Source organism: Trachymyrmex cornetzi, unplaced genomic scaffold (assembly GCF_001594075.2).
Source record: "Trachymyrmex cornetzi isolate Tcor2-1 unplaced genomic scaffold, Tcor1.1 scaffold16, whole genome shotgun sequence".
NCBI lineage: Eukaryota > Metazoa > Arthropoda > Insecta > Hymenoptera > Formicidae > Trachymyrmex > Trachymyrmex cornetzi.
This window is the reverse complement of record NW_017296201.1, coordinates 5,257,093-5,278,891: the sequence shown is the minus strand read 5'-3', so window position 1 is coordinate 5,278,891 and position 21,799 is coordinate 5,257,093. Positions and strand designations below refer to the sequence as shown.

The window sequence follows — 21,799 nt, the reverse complement described above, 5'->3', positions numbered from 1 at the left end:
AATCATAAATGAATCCTCTCATTTTCGGGCTTCATATGAAAATTGCATTAAGACAACGCATTTTTTTTGTCTGTATCAATTTTTATTCACATACAGAGTAATGTCATATGTTTATATCCATTCCATATGTCAGCCACTTCTCTTGGACGATGACATCCGATCAAAGGAGAAGACGTATTGATAAGATCTTTGCATCTCGTACGATTTTTTATAATTGAAAAACATGTTACATATATTGAAATGGAATAATTTTGCGAAATGCAAATCCTTTGTACAAGTACGTATCACAAGAATTATTCATGCGGATAATCTACGTACGGACCTGTTAACCTTTCAGATCAGATGTTATCGAGAATCGATGAATTCAGTCTCTATTTTGCAATTCTATTAACAAAAACGTAATGATTATTCGCGTAATATATTTTTTATAAAATTTAGGTGTTGTCCCAAAAACTATTCTAGCAACGATTGTGTCAGCATAAAAAGTTTGCGAAAATAATTTCTACATAAATGTTAAATTATAATTATCTTCTCGATTATGTGCACGATATAACTTTATAACGAAAATTTGTTCCTATTGAAACTTCCTACGTGTCGGCTAATTGTAAGTGAACTATCTTTTTTTCCATTAATAGTGGTATAAAGTATAAATAAAAGACGTAACAAAACAGCTGGGCACAGCAATAAAGCGAGAAAGTGTGAAAAAGACAAGTTGAGCGAAAGAGATACCTCCGCTATTACGAGGTATTTGACGTATTCGTGTGTGCATTTATTAGGGGCCGCGCACACACAATCAAGGAATAGGAAACAAAGAACAAGAATTTCAACCTATCAGAAACTGTATATTCCACAGTACATGGTTTCTAATAGGTTAAAATTCTTATGGGCTTTCTACAATAAATATTCCCTTGAATTGAACTTTATGGTAGCAGCACAGACTTTTGCAACTCATAACATGTAGTGCATAAGCGATTCAATCAATCAGAATCCTTTCTTTCCTCCCACTTCAGGGAATAAAAACATTTTGATTAGCTAATTCTCTTATGTCCATTTTCACTAACGTAAATTAACTTTAATCTCGGTTCAACTTACTCTTTTTGTCTTTATCTAATCTTTAAAACTAAAAAAAGACGAGTAGTAAGTTGAACTGAGATTAAAGTTAATTACATTGGTGGAAATGGGCATTAAGGGACTGCGCATAATGAAAGGAATAAGAAACAGGGAATAGAGAATAAGAATTTCAATCGGTAATTCTTCAGAACAGCTTACTAAACTCCGATTTCGATGAAATTAGGCTCATTCGACGCGTTTTTGTGTAAAATAAAAGAATCTGGCAAAAAAAGGTCCGGGACTACTCTGCGAAATGAGATATTGAGTGTTAAGGCCATTCCACACAACTTGCAGAGCCGCTCGACCAATGAACATCTTATGTAAATCAATATGGCGACTTAATGCTGGATGCTCATTGGTCCAGCGGTCTTATGTTATGTTTATGCTCTATTATGCATTTTATGTGCGATAGGCTTAAGGCCGCAGCATACACTCTTGCATAAGTGTACCATATGCATAAAGAAAATTATCCAATCACATTTCAGTCATAAAGACAAACGTAAACTACGATATTGGATGATTTTCTTTATGATGTTTATGTGGCAATACAGGTTTGTGTGGAATGGCCCTTAAAGTTGACTAAAGTGTTAGTCTGGATCTACAATAAGTGATTTAAGCCTTAAGCCGTAAGAAATTGACCAATTACAGTCGAATCCGAGAAGAATAAGCGACTGTGATTCGCCCATTTTTTATAGCTTAAGGCTTAAAACCCTATTGTAGATCCGGACTAAGAAATGGGCGAATCACAATCGATTATTCCCCTCGGATTCGATTGTAATTAATCAATTTCTTACGACTTAAAGCTTAAATCACCTATTGTAGATCTGGACTTACGGGCTGTGTCCCAAATTTATTGCCAGCACTGAAAATGGTATACAATTTACGTTACGTGCACATAGATTTTCAGTACTGGCAGTAAATTTTGGAACATTTTCGTGTACGGACCCCTTCAAAGTGCCATTACATGGAAGCGTTGAGTATCGAGCATGTGAGCTTACTATCCGCTAAAAACAGGTCACGTGATCAAATTGACGAATAACGCGTTCACGATGCTCGACGCTGTCATGTAAAGGTATCTTTATCTGCCATTTCTGAAATCGTCGTTCCACCGTCCACGTGAGAATTGGTGAGAATATATGCGACAAGAGAGGACGGACTATTCTTGAAAAATATATTTAAATATCAGTAGAAGAGAAAGAAAATCAAAGAAGAAATAAGTACTACGGATCAACATCAGCACCAGCAAGAGATTGAAATGGGGAAAACAGCCAAAAAACGTCAAGCCAACGATGATTGCATGGAGGTATTTTGTTAAACAACGAATATTGTTCTGAAATTGAAGACAACTTTGATCAAGAAATAACTATATTTTGTAAAAGGAGCCTTTTTAAAATTATGTCTCATGATTTTATAATTTATTTTTGTCGTTATATCATAAGATTAAGAACACATGACAAACCCAAATACTCGAGATAGTATGAAACATTCGAGCAATATTTCAGCGACATTGCAACGTTGCTATAATATTGCTGAAATTTCCATTTATGGAAATAAAATTGTTCCCATGTGCACAGTTACATTATCAACGATTTTACATCAATTATGTGTCTGTATTCTGTAATTATTAATAACATTGTCGGTATCTTTATATTGTTGTTGCACATGTATTATTATATATGATAAAATAACGATAACAAATTGTTGTTAAGAGATGGTTTTTCATTTTCTAGTTAACACGTGATTAACCTTACTTAGGCTCATGGTTTTTTAGACTTAACCTCACTTGGTGATAATATAAAAATGTATTTTTTTAAACTGTGACTAATCATTGATAGTTTTGTAATGGTAACTTTAATGTAATGGTAAGTTACTACAAAACCATCAGTAATGATTAATTATGAAAAATTAAGGATAAGAATCAATCATATTGAAAAATTTTATAATAGTGATGTGCAAAACTGCTTTTTCTGTTGATCACTGTCAATTGTATAAATGACATAACAGTTGGTTGACGTTTTGCTTTTACACTTGTATATAAAGTATTCACTAATAAAAATAATAAAGATTTCTTGCCCCATAGGTAGAGATAGTTAACGGAATAAAGGGAAAAGTAAAACAGCATTCAGCTAAAAAGAAAGCCAAGAATGTGCAAGGCGGAGAACAAAGAAAGGTAATATGATATGCAATAAAATGTAATATATAATAACTGCATTCAGCACACAAAACTAATTAGTTAACGCTTAGTGATTCTTTAATATGATTGGTTTCTACAGTTAGATCCAGCAAAGAATTAAATGCAAAAATCAATGGCTGCACTCAACTGAAAAAGCAGCTTTGCAACTGTTGTAAAATTCATTAATACGATTAGTCTTGCCTTTAGTTTCTCACTGGATCTAAATGTACAAACCAATCATATTCAAGAATTTTACAACAGTTGCAAAGCTGCTTTTTTTTGCTGAACGCAGCCAAAAATAATAAGGTAAAAAAAAAGACATGTTCTTTAAAGCAATCTTTTTTAACAAAATTATTTTTACAAGTTATTTTTTAGAAGAACAAAAATTGTCTTTATTAAATATAATGAAAAATAACTTACATGTAAACTTAAATTTAAACAAATGTGATTCTAGATATCAGTACCAGCACACAGATATTCACCTTTGAAGGAAAACTGGATAAAAATATTTACACCCATCACTGAACATCTGAAATTGCAAGTACGTTTCAATGTGAAGACCAGAACTGTAGAAATTAGAACGGCACCAGAAACACCGGATATTTCGTACCTCCAAAAAGCGGCAGACTTCGTAAAAGCGTTTATCTGTGGATTCGAGGTGGAGGACGCTTTGGCTTTGTTACGTCTGGATGATCTCTTTGTAGAATCTTTTGAGATACAAGACGTCAAGCAACAAATGAAAGGGGATCACCAGTCTAGGGCAATTGGAAGATTAGCGGGCAAAGGTGGAAGAACAAAGTTTACCATCGAGAACGTAACGAAAACCAGGATTGTGATAGCCGATTCCAAGATACACATCCTTGGTTCTTACCAGAACATACAACTAGCTCGTAGGGCAATATGTAATTTAATCTTGGGCAGTCCTCCTTCCAAGGTTTATGGACAATTAAGGAATATAGCTAGCAAGATATCAGAACGATTCTAAATAGAATATACATATTCTATTTGTACATATATACATGTATATATACATATTATTAATTATAAAATTATGTTTGATATTATGTATACATTTATATACTATGTATACTTCATATTTTTTTGTATATGTATCATTCATAGAAAAATTAAATTTATAATAAAATAATATAAGGTGTGTATAATATTATTTTTCGCAAAATATATTACATATTTAAAGAAGTATTTGATATTTATATTTACGCGGTACTTTATTCAGAACTAATCTACCGTCGTAACTGAGAGACGCGAAAGTCCAAGGATCAGCAGACGACCATTCTACTGCATACACACTGTCTTCGTGCTCCTCGTATCTTCCTACTAGACCGTCTTCTAATCTAAAATATTGTAAACATAAAATGTTATACTTTATGCATGAATTGCTTAAGAAATTATACTTCATGATATATTTATTTACTTCTTTTTTCCATAAGATTCTTCGCTTTGCGAAGGCTCGTCTGACACCAAATGACCGAACGGTTCAGACGATATGGACGCAATACTGCATAATATCACTCTGGAGTCACTGCTAGACGTTAAAACGAGTTGATCGTGAAAACGGTTAATCCTTATGTTCCACACCCAGTGTGAATGTTCCATACGTGACAACACTGGTTCTGTGGGTAACCGAATATCCCAGAACTTCATGTATCCATCATCACCGCAAGTAGATAAAAAATACTGACGATTTGCATTGAAATCTAAATCCCTGAGAAATGAGTTACACGATGAAAATGATATGAATCCAATTCTATCAATCTTTATGATATCATTATTACCTAATAATTTGCGAATGTGCAGATAAAATAGACCAAGCGGCATTGGCCGGACTTCTAAAATCCCATCCACGAACATTGTTGTCATTCAGGGTTACAAACTGATTAGCACCATTATGCGGATTCCATTTACCATTCGTAAATCGTGGCTGACCCTTGCCTGCTAAAGTGCCCGCCACTGTAACCTGAATGTATAGAAAAATGATTAAAAGATCAGTTTTAAAAATAACAGGGATAAATTTGATGTATAATGTTAGTAATTTCAAATTTTTAAAAGAATAAGAGATCAATATACCCGAGGTCCTTCAGTTAGATCCCACAAAACAAAATTATTATCTACTACTGACACTGCTTTCTTGCTATCCATAGGGTGATAGGCAATAGTTTTGAGATCAGTACCGTATGGAGTCGTATCAATATCAGCTAATTTATTGAGCTGCAGAATATCGTTAGTGTACTCTTTTATCTCAGGAAATTTCCAGACTGCTCCTTTCATCCGACAGATACCTTCCTCTAGAAAAATAAGTTCTTTGAAGCATTAAAAGACATATTTAATGTCATAAAATGTAATTATTAATATAATTATTAATAATAAAATATTAAATATAATTATTAATACTAGAATTAATATAACTATTAATTATTAAAATTAATAATGATAAATTCACAATTGATTTCAATTTGAATGATAAAATGTTACTTTAAGAAATTAAATATGTAATATAAGACTTATTTACCACTTAAACTATTGTAACATGTAATAAATATATCAGGTTCAGTTGGAGAAGCCTGTAAAGACCAAATTTCTCCTATTGGATGCTGGAACACTTGAGTCTTTAAATTTCCTGTTTCCTCATTAAGTTCCACTAAGTGAATCTGGTTGTTACTGAATTTTAAGGATTGCGTTCCTACCAAGAATCTTACAATATCTGTCTCAGCTGTTTGAGCTGACAGTGCTCTAGTCTAAAACATAAAACAGCATTATGATTTTTTTCAAATATAATTTAAAATTTCTACATTTAAATAACTATACACAATAAGTAATATTTAAATAGCAATAGCAAATAATAGACAATATTACTTGGCGACAGCATGAAATATAATATAAAATAAATACACATAAAAAGATACACTGATTTATGTAAAATTCATAATTTATAATAGATTCGTACTTGGAATTCAAGTCCATATATAACGGGAGTATCGTTATCCATTTCGAAAAGTATTGTGTTTCACCATACAAAATATATTACACTTTGTCAGGAAATGCGTGTTGACTTTCCAGCAGATAGAGTAATAGTAATCTTTGCAGCAGTCAAGAGTAGCACATGGTAAACATTGTGTCTAATATCTGTGAAGATAGCTAGATAAGAATTTAAACTTCATTTTTCATATTGTTACTAATGTCTAGATTTCGAGATACACACGATTCAGTTAAACAAATCATTGTTCCAAATAAAAAAATAATCCTCCGAGAATATAGACATCAATGTAGTCGCAGTTCTGTGATAGCGGATAATTAAACATTTAATTAAAAGTAGAAACACTTAGACATCAAGGATGTTACGATATGTCGTAAATTGACATGACACTGATATAATGCCGTGTTCACCGGCCTTGTCCAAACGCACAATGCGAAGCGAGGGGACTGGCCTATACTCTTTCCTACTAATGTAGGTAAAACTTTAATCTCATAATCAGTTTATTTTTATTCATTTCTAATTTTTAGAACTAGAAGAAGATAAAAGGTAAGTTAAAGCATGATTAAAGTCAATCTATTAGTAGAAATGAGCACTCGACTGCGTTCTATTTGAGTCCAGTGACAAAGAACAGAGTTTGTTTTTTTATTGCTGCACTGGAACTTTAATTTTTTTCTTGCTTTTTGCCAACATTAAACATATATTTATTTCACTTTATAAAAAGCATATACTAAATGTTTAGTTCAAAAAATAGACTTAAAGAACCGCGATCATTTTATCTTTGTTGTTCATCAAATTTGAACAAAGATAACTAGGTACAATCGCTCGACGCTCATTTTTAGCATAAAAGCAGACCATGTGGTCAAAATTGACGATTAATATCAAGCGGCAATTTTGATCAAGTAAACTGTTCTGACATTAAAAATGATGAGCTGCGTTCAGCAGAGAAAGCAGTTTTGCAACTGTTGTAAAATTCTTCAATATGATTGGTTTATACATTTAGATCCAATGAGGAACTACGGGCAAGACCATATGACCACTCATGACCCGTTTACTCTACCATATGACCCGTCATATGGTACTCATGGTCGTATGGAGTACCTTTCTCTTAATCGGTTAGCACTTAGTGATTCTTTAATTAAATTAGAAGTGCGTTTTTGTCGTACGACAAATTTTTCAAGCCTGTTGATTGGCTATAGGATAGAGAGATCCGAGGACCTCTCTATCCTGCACACATTTGTCGTACGACAAAAACGCACAAATGAAATCCCACCCTTGCATTGCCGAACGCCCCTAGTTTTGTAAAGCTGCTTTTTCTTTGGCCAACGGACGCGTTCAGCAGGCTCAACAATTGAGTGAGCGCTTGCTGCTGTTGATGTATTCTTCTAGATCTAACCGTCTGATTGGACGATCTAGAAGAATACACCAATAGCAGCGAGCACTCGTTCAATTGTTGAGTCCGCTGATGGCTGAATGCGCCTATTGAACGAGTACAATGAACTCACAGTCAAGTGAGTGCTTATTGTTATTGGTGTATTGTTCTACATCATCCAATCAGACGTTTAGATCTAAAAAAATACATTAATAACAATGAGCGTTCTCTCATTGCATTTTCGACTGCAGTAGATTTGAACTGACGGGTTGGATTAATGATGTCACATGCTCTACCAACCCAGATCGGATTCAAATCCTCTCACAATCAATCGAAAACGCTATCAGTTGCGGGATTCTTTAAACGTTTTATCGATAATTGTCGCTTTCGTTAACTAACGACAGCCAATGACAACCGCGCTTTCTTCCAGGATTGTCCTGTCACTGGCTGTAGTTAACGATAACGACAATCATCGATAAGACGGTTAGAGAATCCCGCAGGTATCAATAGGCACGTTCAGTGAACCTGATAAAACGTCGATAAAACGTTTAAAGAATTCCGCAACTGGGTGCACTTGGGTGAAATTTCTGAACGCAGTCAAACGGGCCAAACAAACCGGCCAAACCAAACCTCGTAACTCGTAATCTTCCAACGGTCGTCGTCGAAGCTGGTAGAGGCGCTGTCGCGGCGGTTAACTCTTGGCGGGGGGACATATCGCGCATGCACGCATACGTTCCTCAAGTATATATACGTTCCCCCTCCAGAGCTCCCCGCTCCAGACTCCAGTCCGTCGCGACGAGCGCTGTCGTTTCTTCGTTCGGCCGTATGAGCCGTCCGCGTTCGAGCGGTCGTGGATCGACGAGAACGGAGCAAACGGAGTCGGGGAGCGGAGGCAGAGCCAGCCAAGTCGCGGGACCCGCGAGGTCGAGTCGAGCGTCGAGCCGAGCGACGAATTCCGTCGTATCATCCGCTTACATTTGGCTCGGTACGCGCGGGAGTATTGTCGGCGTTTTGCGAGATCCTTCTACGGTGGGGTTCTCGCGTACACGAGTGCGATCGAGGAGGCCCGCGGAGATGCCGGATACGCACTGAACGCGCGTTCACCGTGGTTGTGATCATCGCCGCAGCCGCAACCGCAGCCGATTCCCGAGGAGATCGTCGGCCGGGAGATACCCGGACGCGAATGCGCGCTCCTCCTCGCGGTGCCGTCCTCGCGCGAGGATCGCACACGTCCCTCTTCCTCCCGAAAGCGCCGCTATGCTGACGCTGCAGCATCAACGTGAGTAACCTGTCGTCCAGAACCGTGGCCAATCGAGGCACCTTGCTTTCAACACGCATGTTATTTACTGCCCATGGTTGCGTGTGTCGCAATCTCACCCGCGTGTGTCCACACACACGTTTTTGGAGAACGGCACTTCTGGAGCACTAGCCGCTTGTCCTCTTCTTTCTCGTTTTCTCTCTCTCTCTCTCTCTCTCTCTCTCCTCTTTCTCTCCGTCTCTCTTTTTTTTTCTGGAGCGAAATATCGTTTAGTTAGCGGCCGCTCCACTTTTTGTCCGCCTTTGCGATATCGCCGATACGCTCGTCTTAAACCTCACGACTCTGTCCGCTTTTGTGGTGCCTGATAATTTGCGATCGGCGCGATACAGTTGGGTACGATGCGATATTTTTGTCCGTCAAACGATCAGCTGTTGCTGTTGACGAATATTGATTCGCCTTCGCCGCGCGAGGTCTGAATTAATCATTGAACTTTGCGGTCGGATACGTTGGAGACGTCGGAAATATGCGGATTCTACTCCGAATTGTTCGAAGGAGAAATCGGCCGTTAGCCTTTTGAATTGAAGAGATACCTGTGACATATGCGACACGTGTCCAAAAAGTATGCGTTAAAAGCGGAAAGCCTGCTACCGCTGCAAAAAAAAAAAGAAGAAAAATTTCTGACACATAACATCCCGACGAAGCTACGTAAATTTATTTAGCGGATTTTTATCTCCGATTTTTTTCTACACAGAAACCGGGCGGCGCGGTTTTGAAATGGCAGTGCACATTTATCAAGCGCACACTGCTATCAATTGCTTATAATTGAATGGTGTATTTAATATACGTCAATATAAAATGCCGTATCGATCATCGCGATTTAATTTCGGCGCTTGTAACGTCTGTGCACGTTACTTTTCACGCGTGACGGGAAACATGCATAAATTACGGTGACATGTATACCAGTTTGAGGGAAAGCATGGAATACCGTCATTTTATGCACTCGTTTCAAGAGAATTTTAATGCCATACATGGAAAGAACGATTTTACTGAAATATATAAAAATTTAACTGAATATAGATTTGAAAATAATTTTGTTGGACTATCAATAATTATTTAAGACACTCAAATTGATTACTCGAATGTCAAACCTTTTTGCATCATTGATCATCATGCTTCAGTTTCCTACATTTATTTGGATGGTTCAACAAAATTATTTTCAAGTCTGTATCTACCTACATTTTTAGATATTTCCGGAAAATCATTTCTTCCGTGAATTATGTTACATTATACTGTAATTTTATTTAATACGATACGATATTTTACTTTATAACGCTTATATATATTTATATTGCTGCTCATAAAATCAGATTTTAATTCCAAACCCGAGCGCCTCCGTTTCAACCGAGTTCCTTCTACAAAGATTCCTCTCGCGAAGAATCTGCTCGTATTACGTACATTATTGCAGCTCTCCGATACGATTTTTACGACCACGTCTCGAATAGCCTTGTATCTGCGTCTATGACGCGTTCGTATTTGGCATGCCATCGTCTATCAGTCGCACGCGATAAGAATGCGTTTGCAGATCGACTTGGTGACGCGCAAATGGATCTTCTGACGATCCTGTGGTCGAGATACATATGTATAACGCGCGTATTCATTGGCGTAAATGTCTCCCGTCTCGTGCCAGCTCGAATATATTCATATACTGCTCCGGTAGGCTCAAGTTAATTGAACTATTAGTCGCCGCTTTCTCGCATCTCTCGCCCCATTGTCTTCGCCACTTCATATCAGCGTCGCCGACGTGATCGGTTAGTACACGGAAAGTACGATTTTATTTAAAGACCCCATTATCAGAGTCTAGTCACGAGAGATTTTGTCAAAATCCTATGAGAGAGGAAGGTATAATTTCTCCCTGTATATATATTAGGTGTTGAACTTAATTCCTGCCGTTTTTCGTCTCCAAAGTTGATTTGTTTCGAAGGGAAGATGAATGAATACCTTAATCAAAGTAATTTCCTCCATTTTCTACTTTATTACTAATTAATAATACTTTATTAATAATACTTTGATTAAGATATTTCCCTTCGAAACAAATCAATTTTGGAGGCGACGAAAAACGGCAGGAATTAAGTTCAACACCTAATAATATCTCATTCAAACTTACAGTGTCTCGCTCTATAATCTCAATTACTAAAAAAAGTTAGAGCGAGATAGTACAAGAGTGAGATAGTATACAGGGTGTCCCGAATTTAAATGGCCAAACTTCGGGAGCCTGTAGAGTGTGGAGGATCGATAGACTATAAGGAAAAAAGTCCTTTAGAAATACGCTTGTTTTTTGCTTTATTTTGATAACCACAAAGAAAGATAAAACGCGTAATTTTCGGAATATTAGTATTTTCAAAATGGAATATTATTTTCGTGTATGACTTCAGCGATAATGTTTTATAAGCAGTGCATGAGAGTATGCACGCCGATTTCTAGACAGAAGAGTCCCGGCGTCTCTAGACAGAGATTAGCGAGATTAGCCAGGTTGACCAGATGAGTTTAGCTGCAACACTAGCTGTCCGTACAAGATGCAATGTGTGCATTGCTGCAAGAGGTCAATATTTTGAATAATATTTGCATTAAGCAAGTGACAATGTGAATAAATAAATATAAATAGCCTTAATTTTATCTACTGTTATTTATTATTATAAATAAATAAATAATAAATAAGTACAAAAGTGAAAATTATACGTTTTATCTTTTTTTACGATTTTCTCCAAAACGAAGCATGTCTCTAAAAGACTGTTTTCTTAGTTTATCGATTCCCTATACACTCTCTCGAAGTTTGGCCATTTAAATTCGGAACACCTACGCGTATACTTCGGTGTATACACATAGAGAAAAATTATATACATATACCTTTCTCTCTCGTAGGATTTTGACATAATTGCTTATGTTACCAGACTCTGATATAGGATCTCTAGTTTTAAAATATCTAAAAATTTAGCTGGATACAGATCTAAAAATAATTTTGTTGAACCATTAAAATAATTATGTAGGACGCTGAAACTGGTTGCTAGAATATCAAAATTTCTTGCAGCATTATTCATCATGCTTGAGATTCCTACATAATTATTTTGATAGTCCAACAAAGTTATTTTCAGATCTATATACGTAGGTAAATTTTTAGATACTTTAGCAAAATCGTTCTTTCCGTGTATAATTCATGTGTGGTGATCCGGCCAGCGTCGACCGCGTTCTTGTTTCGATCCAAGTATCGCATTATCTTTAATTTTTGATCGTTTTTGACGAAACTGAATTTGTTTAGTAGATTTATATATTTTTGACTTTGCAAATTTCATTTGCAATTCCGATTTTTTAAGTATTGTGACTGTATCACCTCATCTGGGGATCATCGGGTACTATTAGACAAAGAAGAAGAAGAAGCACTCGACCGCTCGCTGCAAAGATTGGTCAGTTTTCCGATAAAAGTTCACACGCGGATGTCCGCGTTCGCGTGTGACACGCTTACTCGACCTATCGATTTTACCATAGGTCGTAAACATCCAGCTAACGTTAAAAGCAAGTTAGCGATTCTGTGCCTCTCTGAATATACCTCACTGAGAAAAATGTCTGGTTGGATTAATTAGAACTCTGATCGAAAATCGACAAAAAAATCAGTATTTTCTAGTTAAATCTACTAAAATCCCAGTTGTGATAACCGAAATTCTGATTGATGCAAGAAATAATATCAGAATCTTCCGATTCGTTCATTTTCAATCATTTTTCTCAGTGCAAGAGATAAAGAGACCGAGAGACCTCGGATCTTCTCTCTATCGAAGCAGTCAAAGACGCCGCGAGGAACGAATAAATAAATCTGAATAAATGAGAAACATTAATTGGCAATATTTTTCGTGATTATAGAGAAATATACGTCTTTTTCTCGCGAAACTTCAAAGGGATCAAAGGCTAAGCGAGACCTTCACATTTCCACCTCGAGCCGATCCGTCCGCCCACAGCATCGTAATTGATCCGTAAGCAGTAAACTCGCTTTAAAATCTCGAGTTTCACTTTAATCAATAGTGTCGCGTGTTGCACGCCGCTATATAAGTTCTTTCGATTACTATCGCGCGCACCCGGCGGCTCTGGTCGTCGCCTTTCGATACGAATATCGTGACGGAGTACGTTTACCTTAGATTGACTATATTTCGATAGGACTTACTCAGAGCCCCGATAAAAAACTATTTATCTCGGTGAAGCTTCCGTTTGGTTTTTATCTCTCGTGGTTTATCATTGACGAAGGCATAATGAATAGCGTTATCGTTTTGAGATTAATCGCTTTTCCTGGACCTTCTTCTAACACTGATTATTATAATTTTTAATATTCTTTTTACATCAAAAAATTACAATCTAGAATCATTTAGTCGGGATTATTTATGGTTGGAATGTAACGGGAAATTTCCGAAAGAATTTTTCGAGCACTAATTTCAAAAGAAATTAAGCTATCGTAAATTCATTTTTATATATTAAGCTATCATTTCTATCTAATTCGTTTTTAACGATTATGGGTCTTTAAATAACCGCCCCCGGGCGTCATTTCAGTACTTTCAGAATTGAATTTAATTAGTAAATTAGTCCTTAATTAAGATTCAAGCGAAATTTGCGCTTGCTGTTAATAAGGTACAATCGCAAACAATTTAAAACAAATTATACGTGAAGTACTCAAATAAAGTATCATCTCACGAGTTCAGAGACACAGAATTTCATTTTTCTTATAACAATATTTGGAACCAAAACGACTGACGTTAAACAGATTATTTTTCTTTAATCAAGCTCTAATATTTCGAGAACGATAAGAACGTAAATTTTTATTCTGGCCGAAATCGAGTCGCTAGGGTTTTGCTAGCAACATAACATGTTTATGTACATTACAACAATTTACTGCATTTTTACTTTCACAAGATTGATTCATGAATGCAATGATGAACTATTTCTTTAGCAATATTTATTTTCTATTAAAGAAAAATTGCGAGTCGTTCTTTTGAGCTGTTCATTCAGTCTTTCAAACATCGTCCATAGACAATAAGCGACAATTTCTGTTTATTGGAACTCCGATTATTCTATTTGTATAGTGGTCTTAACTCTCCGCCGACCATTTTGAACTTTAAAGACACAGTTGAGATTTTGATTGTGAAATCTGGGAGATAAAGTCTGGTAGATAAATTTAAATCTAAAAAATAAGTCAAATACAATCCGACTTTTATAACGGCAAAAATTCGTTAAAATTTTTATAGTCGTGTAAGAATTAAAAAAAATTTTTATACAATCTGAAACAATATAAAAATCTACACTGAAGCCAAAGATTCAGATTGCTGACGAAATATGCAAAATTTTACATGGCTGTAAGAAGATTAAATAAACGGTATTTTTAAAAAACACCAACCTTTGACAGTTCATAGAGATAAACTTTCGTTTCGTATCTTTTGTAAGAAATTCAACTCGCGCGCGATAAGTGCTCTTCGTGCCACGCTAAAGATGACTTCCACCCTTTAACGGGAGGAAAGGGACCTTCGCATTAGCCTCTAATCGGGCGCAAAACGCGCTCGATCGCCGCGCATTATCTTGCCATCTTACTTTATCACGTACCTACTCACTCACCGCGGATAGACAGTCACGTGTGAGAAACTGTGTGTGCAGCGGAAAACCGCTAGGTTTTAAACAACGAGGCACATTTCCCACTTAAGCGCGTACGTGCCGATTACGGTACGCCCATCATTATTACGCTTTATGCATTGCGATCCGTTAAATATGATTACGTTAACGTAGAGGAGCTTAGGCGATTTTTACGCGAGGCACGCCGGAAGCGCGCCACCGATGCGGTCACATGAGATTTCGAGAACGACCGACTTTTGCGCTCACGCACTCACCCTAATTGCGGGATGTTCGTAACATCGGCTGCATGCGGTATCACGGTTCAAGAGTACGATTTCCCTCCGCTTTCCACAGATTTCCCGGTCCTACCCTCGATCTTGCGCAATCCTGCAACGGCGCGGCGATCCGTCTTGGTACGTCTAGCGAACGCATTTGCAAGGGGCGGTTAAAAATGTAAATTTATTCTGTCAGTTCTGCTCTTTTAATTCATCATACACTTTCCTTCGTTGTTTCACGTTTCAACGGCATATTAAAACAGAAGTTAAAACCAAGTTTTCATCTGTAAGTTCTTTTTTAAATCTTCAATTAACTTCTTGGATTAGGAAGATTGTTACAAAGTTAAGATTACAATGGATCTTTTGTAGAGAATATAAATCGCTCACGGAAGAAACGCTGAACTGTCTAAAAATGTACGTAGATACCAAGGTGGATACAGATCTGAATATAATTTTGTTGGATCATCAAAATAATTATGTATACACAGAAAAATATCTTTCTATTGCTAAGAAAATGACTACTCAATTAATTTTTTTCTTTAAGTAATGGTTTTCTTCAACAAAGAACATTTTCTTGATAATCTTAAAATATACTGTTAGAAATTTTAGAAAAGCTCATTATGTACTCAAAACAAGAATTTATTTTCTTTTGAAGAACATTATAAAACCGATCGAAGAAGCTTAATATAATAAGCAAATCGAATTTGTTTTAGTTTATTAAATCTTGAAATATTAAACTTACCAGGATTCAGAATATATTAAACTTGCTTACTATTCAAAATATATGACTTGAAACAAGTAATTTTTATTTGTTTACATATGTTTTTCGGTGTATAGGAAATTTAATTAACCTCCGTCTGCAATTTGAGTTTTGTTTAGTCCAAACTTTTGTACTGTTCTAGAATTTCAAAAAATTTGAAAAAGCATAGAATTACTTTTCCACATCTGTATTACATTACCAAATAGTTTTGTAACTCAAACCTTTGTTAAAATCTTTATTTAATAAAAATTGAAATTTGAGAAAAAATGAGGAAAAAATTTGGAAGTGAAATGTCGTTTGTGTCAAAAAAAAGATCCAGATTGTAAACGGAGAGTTGACGCATAATGAGCAATGTTGCAAAAAGTTTTTGATATTCTAACAGCTTGAGTGTCCTACATAATTATTATGATGATCCAACAAAATTATTCTCCGATCTATCTAGTTAAAATTTTCAGATGCTTCAGCAAAACTGTTCTTTCCGTATTAGCGAACTAACCGGAGCGATGTTTTGCCATTAGAAACACGGAAAAGGCATTGAGCGGAGATACGGCAAAAGCAGCAGATTGTAACTTCGAGCTTGATCACCGTTAGCCTCTACGTTCTCTACGTTTGTATCGACATTCGCAACATATATATATATATACTATTATACACAACATTTGAAAAATGGCACTTAATACCGATCCGGAACTTGGGGGGGAAGAGCCAGCTGGCCTTTCCAGCGATATGCTTCGCTAACGCCGTTGCACGCGTGTAAATTGCACCGCAGATGCTGCCTCGTATCCGCGTATTACGCCCACTTAAAAAATAATCTAAACTTCCATCGCAGGCATTCGCCTCCGTTCATCGTTTCGCGCTGCCGATGCCATTTCCGCATCCGACGCGGCGTCGGTAGCGAGATATCGGGCGCGAAATCCGATCGTCGAATTTCGTCAACCTGCTGTCGTTAAATATATCGTCTTCGCGTGCAGGCCGTAAGGTCGATATACTATTTTGCGCTGCATTGGGTGACAAGGCCGTGACATTTTCCGTACCGGTTTTCCACGGCGACGGCCTTTTGTAAGCCATGCGAGCGTTTCAAAACACGGGAGATACGGCTGGTTGTGTTCCCCGGTATCACTTTGCGATAATACTTCGTGGGCTGCAGCTGCGGAGAGACGCGGAGGCAGTGGTGCCGTCGAAACGAGCGAAATGACGGAAAAAGCCATGCCGAAGCGTCGACGATGACGAGCGACCTGTGATAATTGAGAAACGACATTGCTTGAATTTTTTTTTTTTAGAAGCGTGCAATAATAGGAAGTGACGCGACGCGTTCTGACCTGATGGCTGTCAGGTTTCCAGATTTCGACTGGGGACTCCAGTTTTCGGGACCAATCTCCAGTTCTTCAGCAGACGGGAAAAATCTCCAGTTTTTCGCTCGCGTGGAGTATTTATTAATTGCATATTTATATTACGTGGAAAGTAATAAGAAAGTCCGTGATTATGTTAGCAGTTTATGTTATTTTACGAATAATAAAAAGTTTGCAATTGTGTTCGCATTGTAATCTTGTAATAATAATAAAAAGGTGAAGATCTCTGTGATTGTGTTGACACTTTATGTTGGTCAAATATTAATAACAAAAAGAAAGTCTGTAACAGTAATCGCAAAACACGAATTAACCCTGCGCCTTTTTTTTTTTTTTCAATGAAACAATCGGCCGGCCTCCAGTCGAAATATGAAATCTCCAGTGCACGGATCTTCGGGAACCAGCTGTGCTCGGGATCTGGTAACCGTGGTTCTGAGTGTTCTGACCGATACGAGGAGTAACAGTTATCCTGAAACTTCTTTCAGGATTACATCTGTATTACCTAATGTCCATTTCAATATAGATTAACTTTAATCTCGGTTTAACTTATTCTTCCTCTAATTTTTAAAAGTAGAAAAAGGTAAATTTAAATCGCCGTGTAATTTCTGCAAATATAATTTAGTTGCTATTCATAAATCTCTTTCCTGTCTTGTGTCTATTTCTATCAATATAGATTAGCTTTAATCTTGGTTTAATTTACTCTTTATCTTTTTTATAATTCTTAGAACTAGAAAGAGAATTTAAATCTAGCGTGACTTCTATAAATGTAATTTATTATCAGTTACGAATCTTTCTCCTGTCTTCTATTTCTACTAATATAGATTAGCTTTAATCTTGGTTTAACTTATTCTTTTTTTTTTAATTCTTACAACCAGAAAAAAAATTTAAATCTAACGTGACTTCTATAATTTAGTTGCAAATCTCTGTCCTATGTCTATTTTTAGAAATATAGATAGCTTTAATCGCGATTTAACTTATTCTTTTTTTTTTAGTTCTTAGAACTAGATAGAAGATAAAGAGTAAGTCAAATCGAGATTAAACCTAATTTATATTGGTAGAAATGGACATGAGCTAGGAGAGAGAGATTCACGAAGCGCGACTAAATTATACGTATTTACAGAAGTCACGCTAAATTCAAATTTATCTCGTTTAAATTTGCCTTTCAAGTTGAAATGAATTTATCACTGATATCTGCGAGAGGCAGGCGTCACGGTTGGCAGTTCTGAACGATTTTATTATTCCTTTTGGACCATGTATCTAGGCTTTGTCGACACCGCTCGACTCCTATAGAGCGGCTTCACCTATTGTTTCCTCGGGGAACGCGTGAGCTTGAATTCAATGTCAAAAGCGAAATGGAAATAGCGCACTGTTGAGGAGTCAGAGAAAGTGCTATGTATCGATCTGCGGTATCGCCGCGGAATTGTGTGTACATATAAACAGAAACGAAATCCCTCCTCTCTCTTTTTTTCTCTCCTGATTTATCATTCAGAATAAACATGCGAGAAACAGGAAATGGCGTACTGTCCGGAATATTAGAAGTAATGGTGAAAGTCAATGAGCAAGACTGCGTTCCGCGGATGTTAGCGGATTTATTTTTATTCTTGTAAAGCGTAACGCTGGTGCACACGCGTGTTAACAATAACGAGTAATAATAATGGAAAATGCGTAGGCAATCAAACGCGATAATTAAGCCGATATGAAAAGTCGCTCAATAAAGAGCCTCGCATTAATTATATGGAAAATTGGGTCCTGATGAAATGAATTATGATGAATTCACTTATTCGCACTACATTGGTGTAATGCACATTAAAGGCTGCTTCATACAAAATATTTAAATACGGTGGCATAACATAGTCAATTTTGACAATGAAATAATAATGTATATTCTATTAAATAACGTGATGTCATTATTGGGTATTTAAGCGGTTAAAATATTTATACATTTTACTTTTAACTCTGCTAATTTCATGGTAGCTTTTAGTATGTACTATACTTTAGTGTAATATAAGTCAATTTAAGTGACCGAATTTGGTACTAGTTTTCACATATAACGTAGCTTATAATATGATGAACAGAAGATGTCATAAGCACAAAGCTAATGAATAATTTTTTAGCTACGATGTATCAAAGGCTTAGTGATTATTATGATTAACCATCCCTTTTGTCCCAAATTAAGGACATGATTATAAATTGCCCCCTTTGTAAGTATAAGAATAATAAATGTGAAATATAATTTTAAACTAATATATATGTGAAGAATTTTATGATTTTTTTTATTTAAAAACCCTGATATTACATTTATAAAATATATTTAGTAGAAAAATACAATTAAAAAAAATAAAATATAATCTCGTTACTTTTGTTGACATAATTTTTGTTGTGATCACATGTGTTGTTATACATATATTAATTGTTATTAGTAATTTACGAATAATATGACATTGTTTCGTCAATTATTAAAATCGGTTAATGCGTTAATTATCGGTAATTATTAAAAAATGTTCATCTATTAAAATTTAATTACGACAATTAATAATGAATTTTTTTAAAAGTTGCTCTTTGCCCTTTTAAGGTCACCTTAATCAAAGGTGCTCTGCAAATACAAATTATATATTTTTAATACACTATAGCTCAAAAGTTGTTAATTGAACTTTGTACCTATGACATCTTCTGTTCATCACTAAGCCACATTATTTGTGAGAAGTAACTCATTTCGCTCAAATTAGAAATTTTTATTTCAAGATTTGCAAGGGAGTCCCTGTTTGCTAGTGGTTTTCTTTGGACGCGAGATAGGTTTTGACATAATTTTTCTGATATGCGCAAACTGAATGAAACTCTCGTTGATGATGCCAGTAAAAAAGATAACGAGTGCAGAGTGACGCAAGGGTCCTGCGTGCGCTTTTACGTAACGAGATGCTGCAAGTGAGATGCTTCGTGTGACACGTGTCGTAAAACTGGACTATAAAAACATAAGGTTACACTGACGTCATTATATATGATATGACGTATAAGAGAGATATCTTTAACCTTCGCGTTTACGTGGCTGGTGAAGGTTAGCTGGGTGCGCTCAAAGGGTCGCTTGGGGTGTGAATACACCCCTCGTAGCATGGATTAATTAAACTATGGTTGATTAATCTTTCTGTGCACGCGATAGAATTTTTAATCTCTATATTGACGCAGGCCGTATTTTGATGAAGCTCGTGACAGCTGTGACTCGACGTAATGTCATTAAAAAAATTTTCATGAGCTCATTGCGAACGGAAGGAAGTATTTTCGTGCATTCATGTTAGCAATAATTTTTCTTCTTTTGCTCTATGGCTTTCTAAATATTATATTCATTACTAACACCTAGTGATCACGATAAGCATGCTGTTAGTATTTATTACAGGATAACATTCAGTATACAATAAGGAAATGCCATTTAATCTAAATAAATAAAAGATAATGTTGTTGATTTTAAACAAAAATATCTCATGTTGCATACTTGATAATACTTGTTGCATACGTTGACATTTTACACTTTGTACCTGATTTTTATTCCACATGGAAAACACGGGTTTGCTGAAGTATTTAAAGATTCAGTTGGATACACACAGATTTAAAAATAATTTTGTTAGATCGTCAAAATAATTATGTACAACGCTCAAGGTGGTTGTTAGAATGTCAAATTTTTTTCCAACATTGCGCTCATTATGCTTGAGTGTTCTACATAATTATTTTGATGGTTCAGCGAAATCGTTCTTTCCATGCATACTAAATATGGCGGCTTCACTTATAAAAACCGCTATTAGCAGTGTAGTGTAATATGGGTACGGAATGGATGGTTTTGTTGAAGCGTCTAAAAATTTATATAGATACAGATTTGAAATATTTATTAGACTATGAAAATAATTATGTAGAACTGTTCAAACTGAATAGAATATCAAAAGCTTTTCGCAGCATTGTTTAACATGTTTGAAATTCCTACGTAATTATTGAAAGAAATGTTTTGTATGATATGTAACTTACAAAAACTTTCTTATTTTTTAATTAAAAAAATTGTACTTTATGGTGATTTTTTTTCTAAATTGATTAGAACAAAATTTGTTAATCGAAACGTAAGAAAGTTTTTGTGAGTCACATATTATACAAAACATTTATCTCAGTATATTTTGATGGTATGGCAAATAAAATTACTTTCACCTCCAATTGATAAGTAATGAGCGATGTTGAAAAAAAATTTGACATTCTAACAACTACCTTAAGCATTCTACATAATTATTTTGATGATTTAACAAAATTATTTTTAAATATCTGTGCGTATCCAGTTGAATTTTTAAATACTTTAGTAAAACCGTTTTTGCCAAGTGAAAATAAAATTACCTGCATCTCTAGCTAAATTTGTAGAGCTTCCACCAAAAACGTCCTTTCCACGTAGAAATCTACGTTTTAGCCTTACCCCTGTTTCGCTAACGCGCCCGGTTCCGCGCTCCTCGTTTCAAATCTCATTGATTTCGACGCTTGAATTACATTGCGAGGTAGAACCGGAAAGGTAACTGTGCCAGCGACGGACGAGCGACGCACGACGGTTGGAACTGCATAAGTAGCGAAGTTGCTGGTTACACGGTCGGTCGGTCGGTCGATCAGTCGGCCGGCCAACCGGCCGGCTCGATATTGGCCCAGACAAAACCGGAAATCTGTGACAGAAAGACCGATACATTTTACGTCACGACTCACGTGCATTTTCCTGAAGCGTGAAGGTCATTACGAACATCCACATGTATCTCGATGGCATTCTATTCAATCGCGCGATGCGTTTATTTCTAGAACCGCTCTTTCTCATTCAATAAACTGATAGACGCGAGAAGTACACGCGAGACGTTCCATTGAAACGTTA

The 21,799-nt window shown here is 36.0% G+C and overlaps 3 protein-coding genes and 1 pseudogene across 6 annotated transcripts in view; 2 read left to right on the top strand and 2 right to left on the bottom strand.

The window, feature by feature from the left end:
• Positions 1 to 2,171: 2,171 nt before the first annotated feature.
• Positions 2,172 to 4,268, top strand: l(1)G0004 (RNA-binding protein pno1). 2 transcript variants are annotated; one of them, XM_018503945.1, is made up of 3 exons: positions 2,174 to 2,413; positions 3,191 to 3,280; positions 3,738 to 4,268. In XM_018503945.1, the coding sequence occupies exons 1-3, from the start codon at positions 2,366 to 2,368 to the stop codon at positions 4,266 to 4,268; spliced, it is 669 nt and encodes a 222-aa protein (XP_018359447.1). In that variant the 5' UTR covers positions 2,174 to 2,365. The 2 variants fall into 2 exon arrangements, with proteins under 2 accessions (XP_018359448.1, XP_018359447.1); XM_018503946.1 differs by lacking the exon at positions 3,191 to 3,280 and having other exon boundaries at positions 2,172 to 2,413.
• Positions 4,269 to 4,441: 173 nt separating this feature from the next.
• On the bottom strand, positions 4,442 to 8,326 carry LOC108758804 (protein TSSC1). 2 transcript variants are annotated; one of them, XM_018503944.1, is made up of 7 exons: positions 8,278 to 8,326; positions 6,249 to 6,427; positions 5,814 to 6,039; positions 5,372 to 5,589; positions 5,080 to 5,261; positions 4,719 to 5,009; positions 4,442 to 4,638 (listed from the first exon to the last, which is right to left on the bottom strand). In XM_018503944.1, the coding sequence occupies exons 2-7, from the start codon at positions 6,288 to 6,290 to the stop codon at positions 4,476 to 4,478; spliced, it is 1,122 nt and encodes a 373-aa protein (XP_018359446.1). In that variant the 5' UTR covers positions 6,291 to 6,427; positions 8,278 to 8,326; the 3' UTR covers positions 4,442 to 4,475. The 2 variants fall into 2 exon arrangements, with proteins under 2 accessions (XP_018359446.1, XP_018359445.1); XM_018503943.1 differs by lacking the exon at positions 8,278 to 8,326 and adding an exon at positions 6,504 to 6,862.
• Positions 8,327 to 8,442: 116 nt separating this feature from the next.
• Positions 8,443 to 21,799, top strand: part of LOC108758671 (uncharacterized) — a 28,895-nt gene continuing 15,538 nt past the window's right edge. For both annotated transcript variants that reach the window (XM_018503736.1, XM_018503735.1), the window contains exon 1: positions 8,443 to 8,926. The gene's annotated coding sequence lies outside the window, so the exon portion shown is untranslated. The remainder of the gene's footprint in view (positions 8,927 to 21,799) is intronic.
• Positions 16,510 to 21,411, bottom strand: LOC108758573 (uncharacterized; annotated as a pseudogene).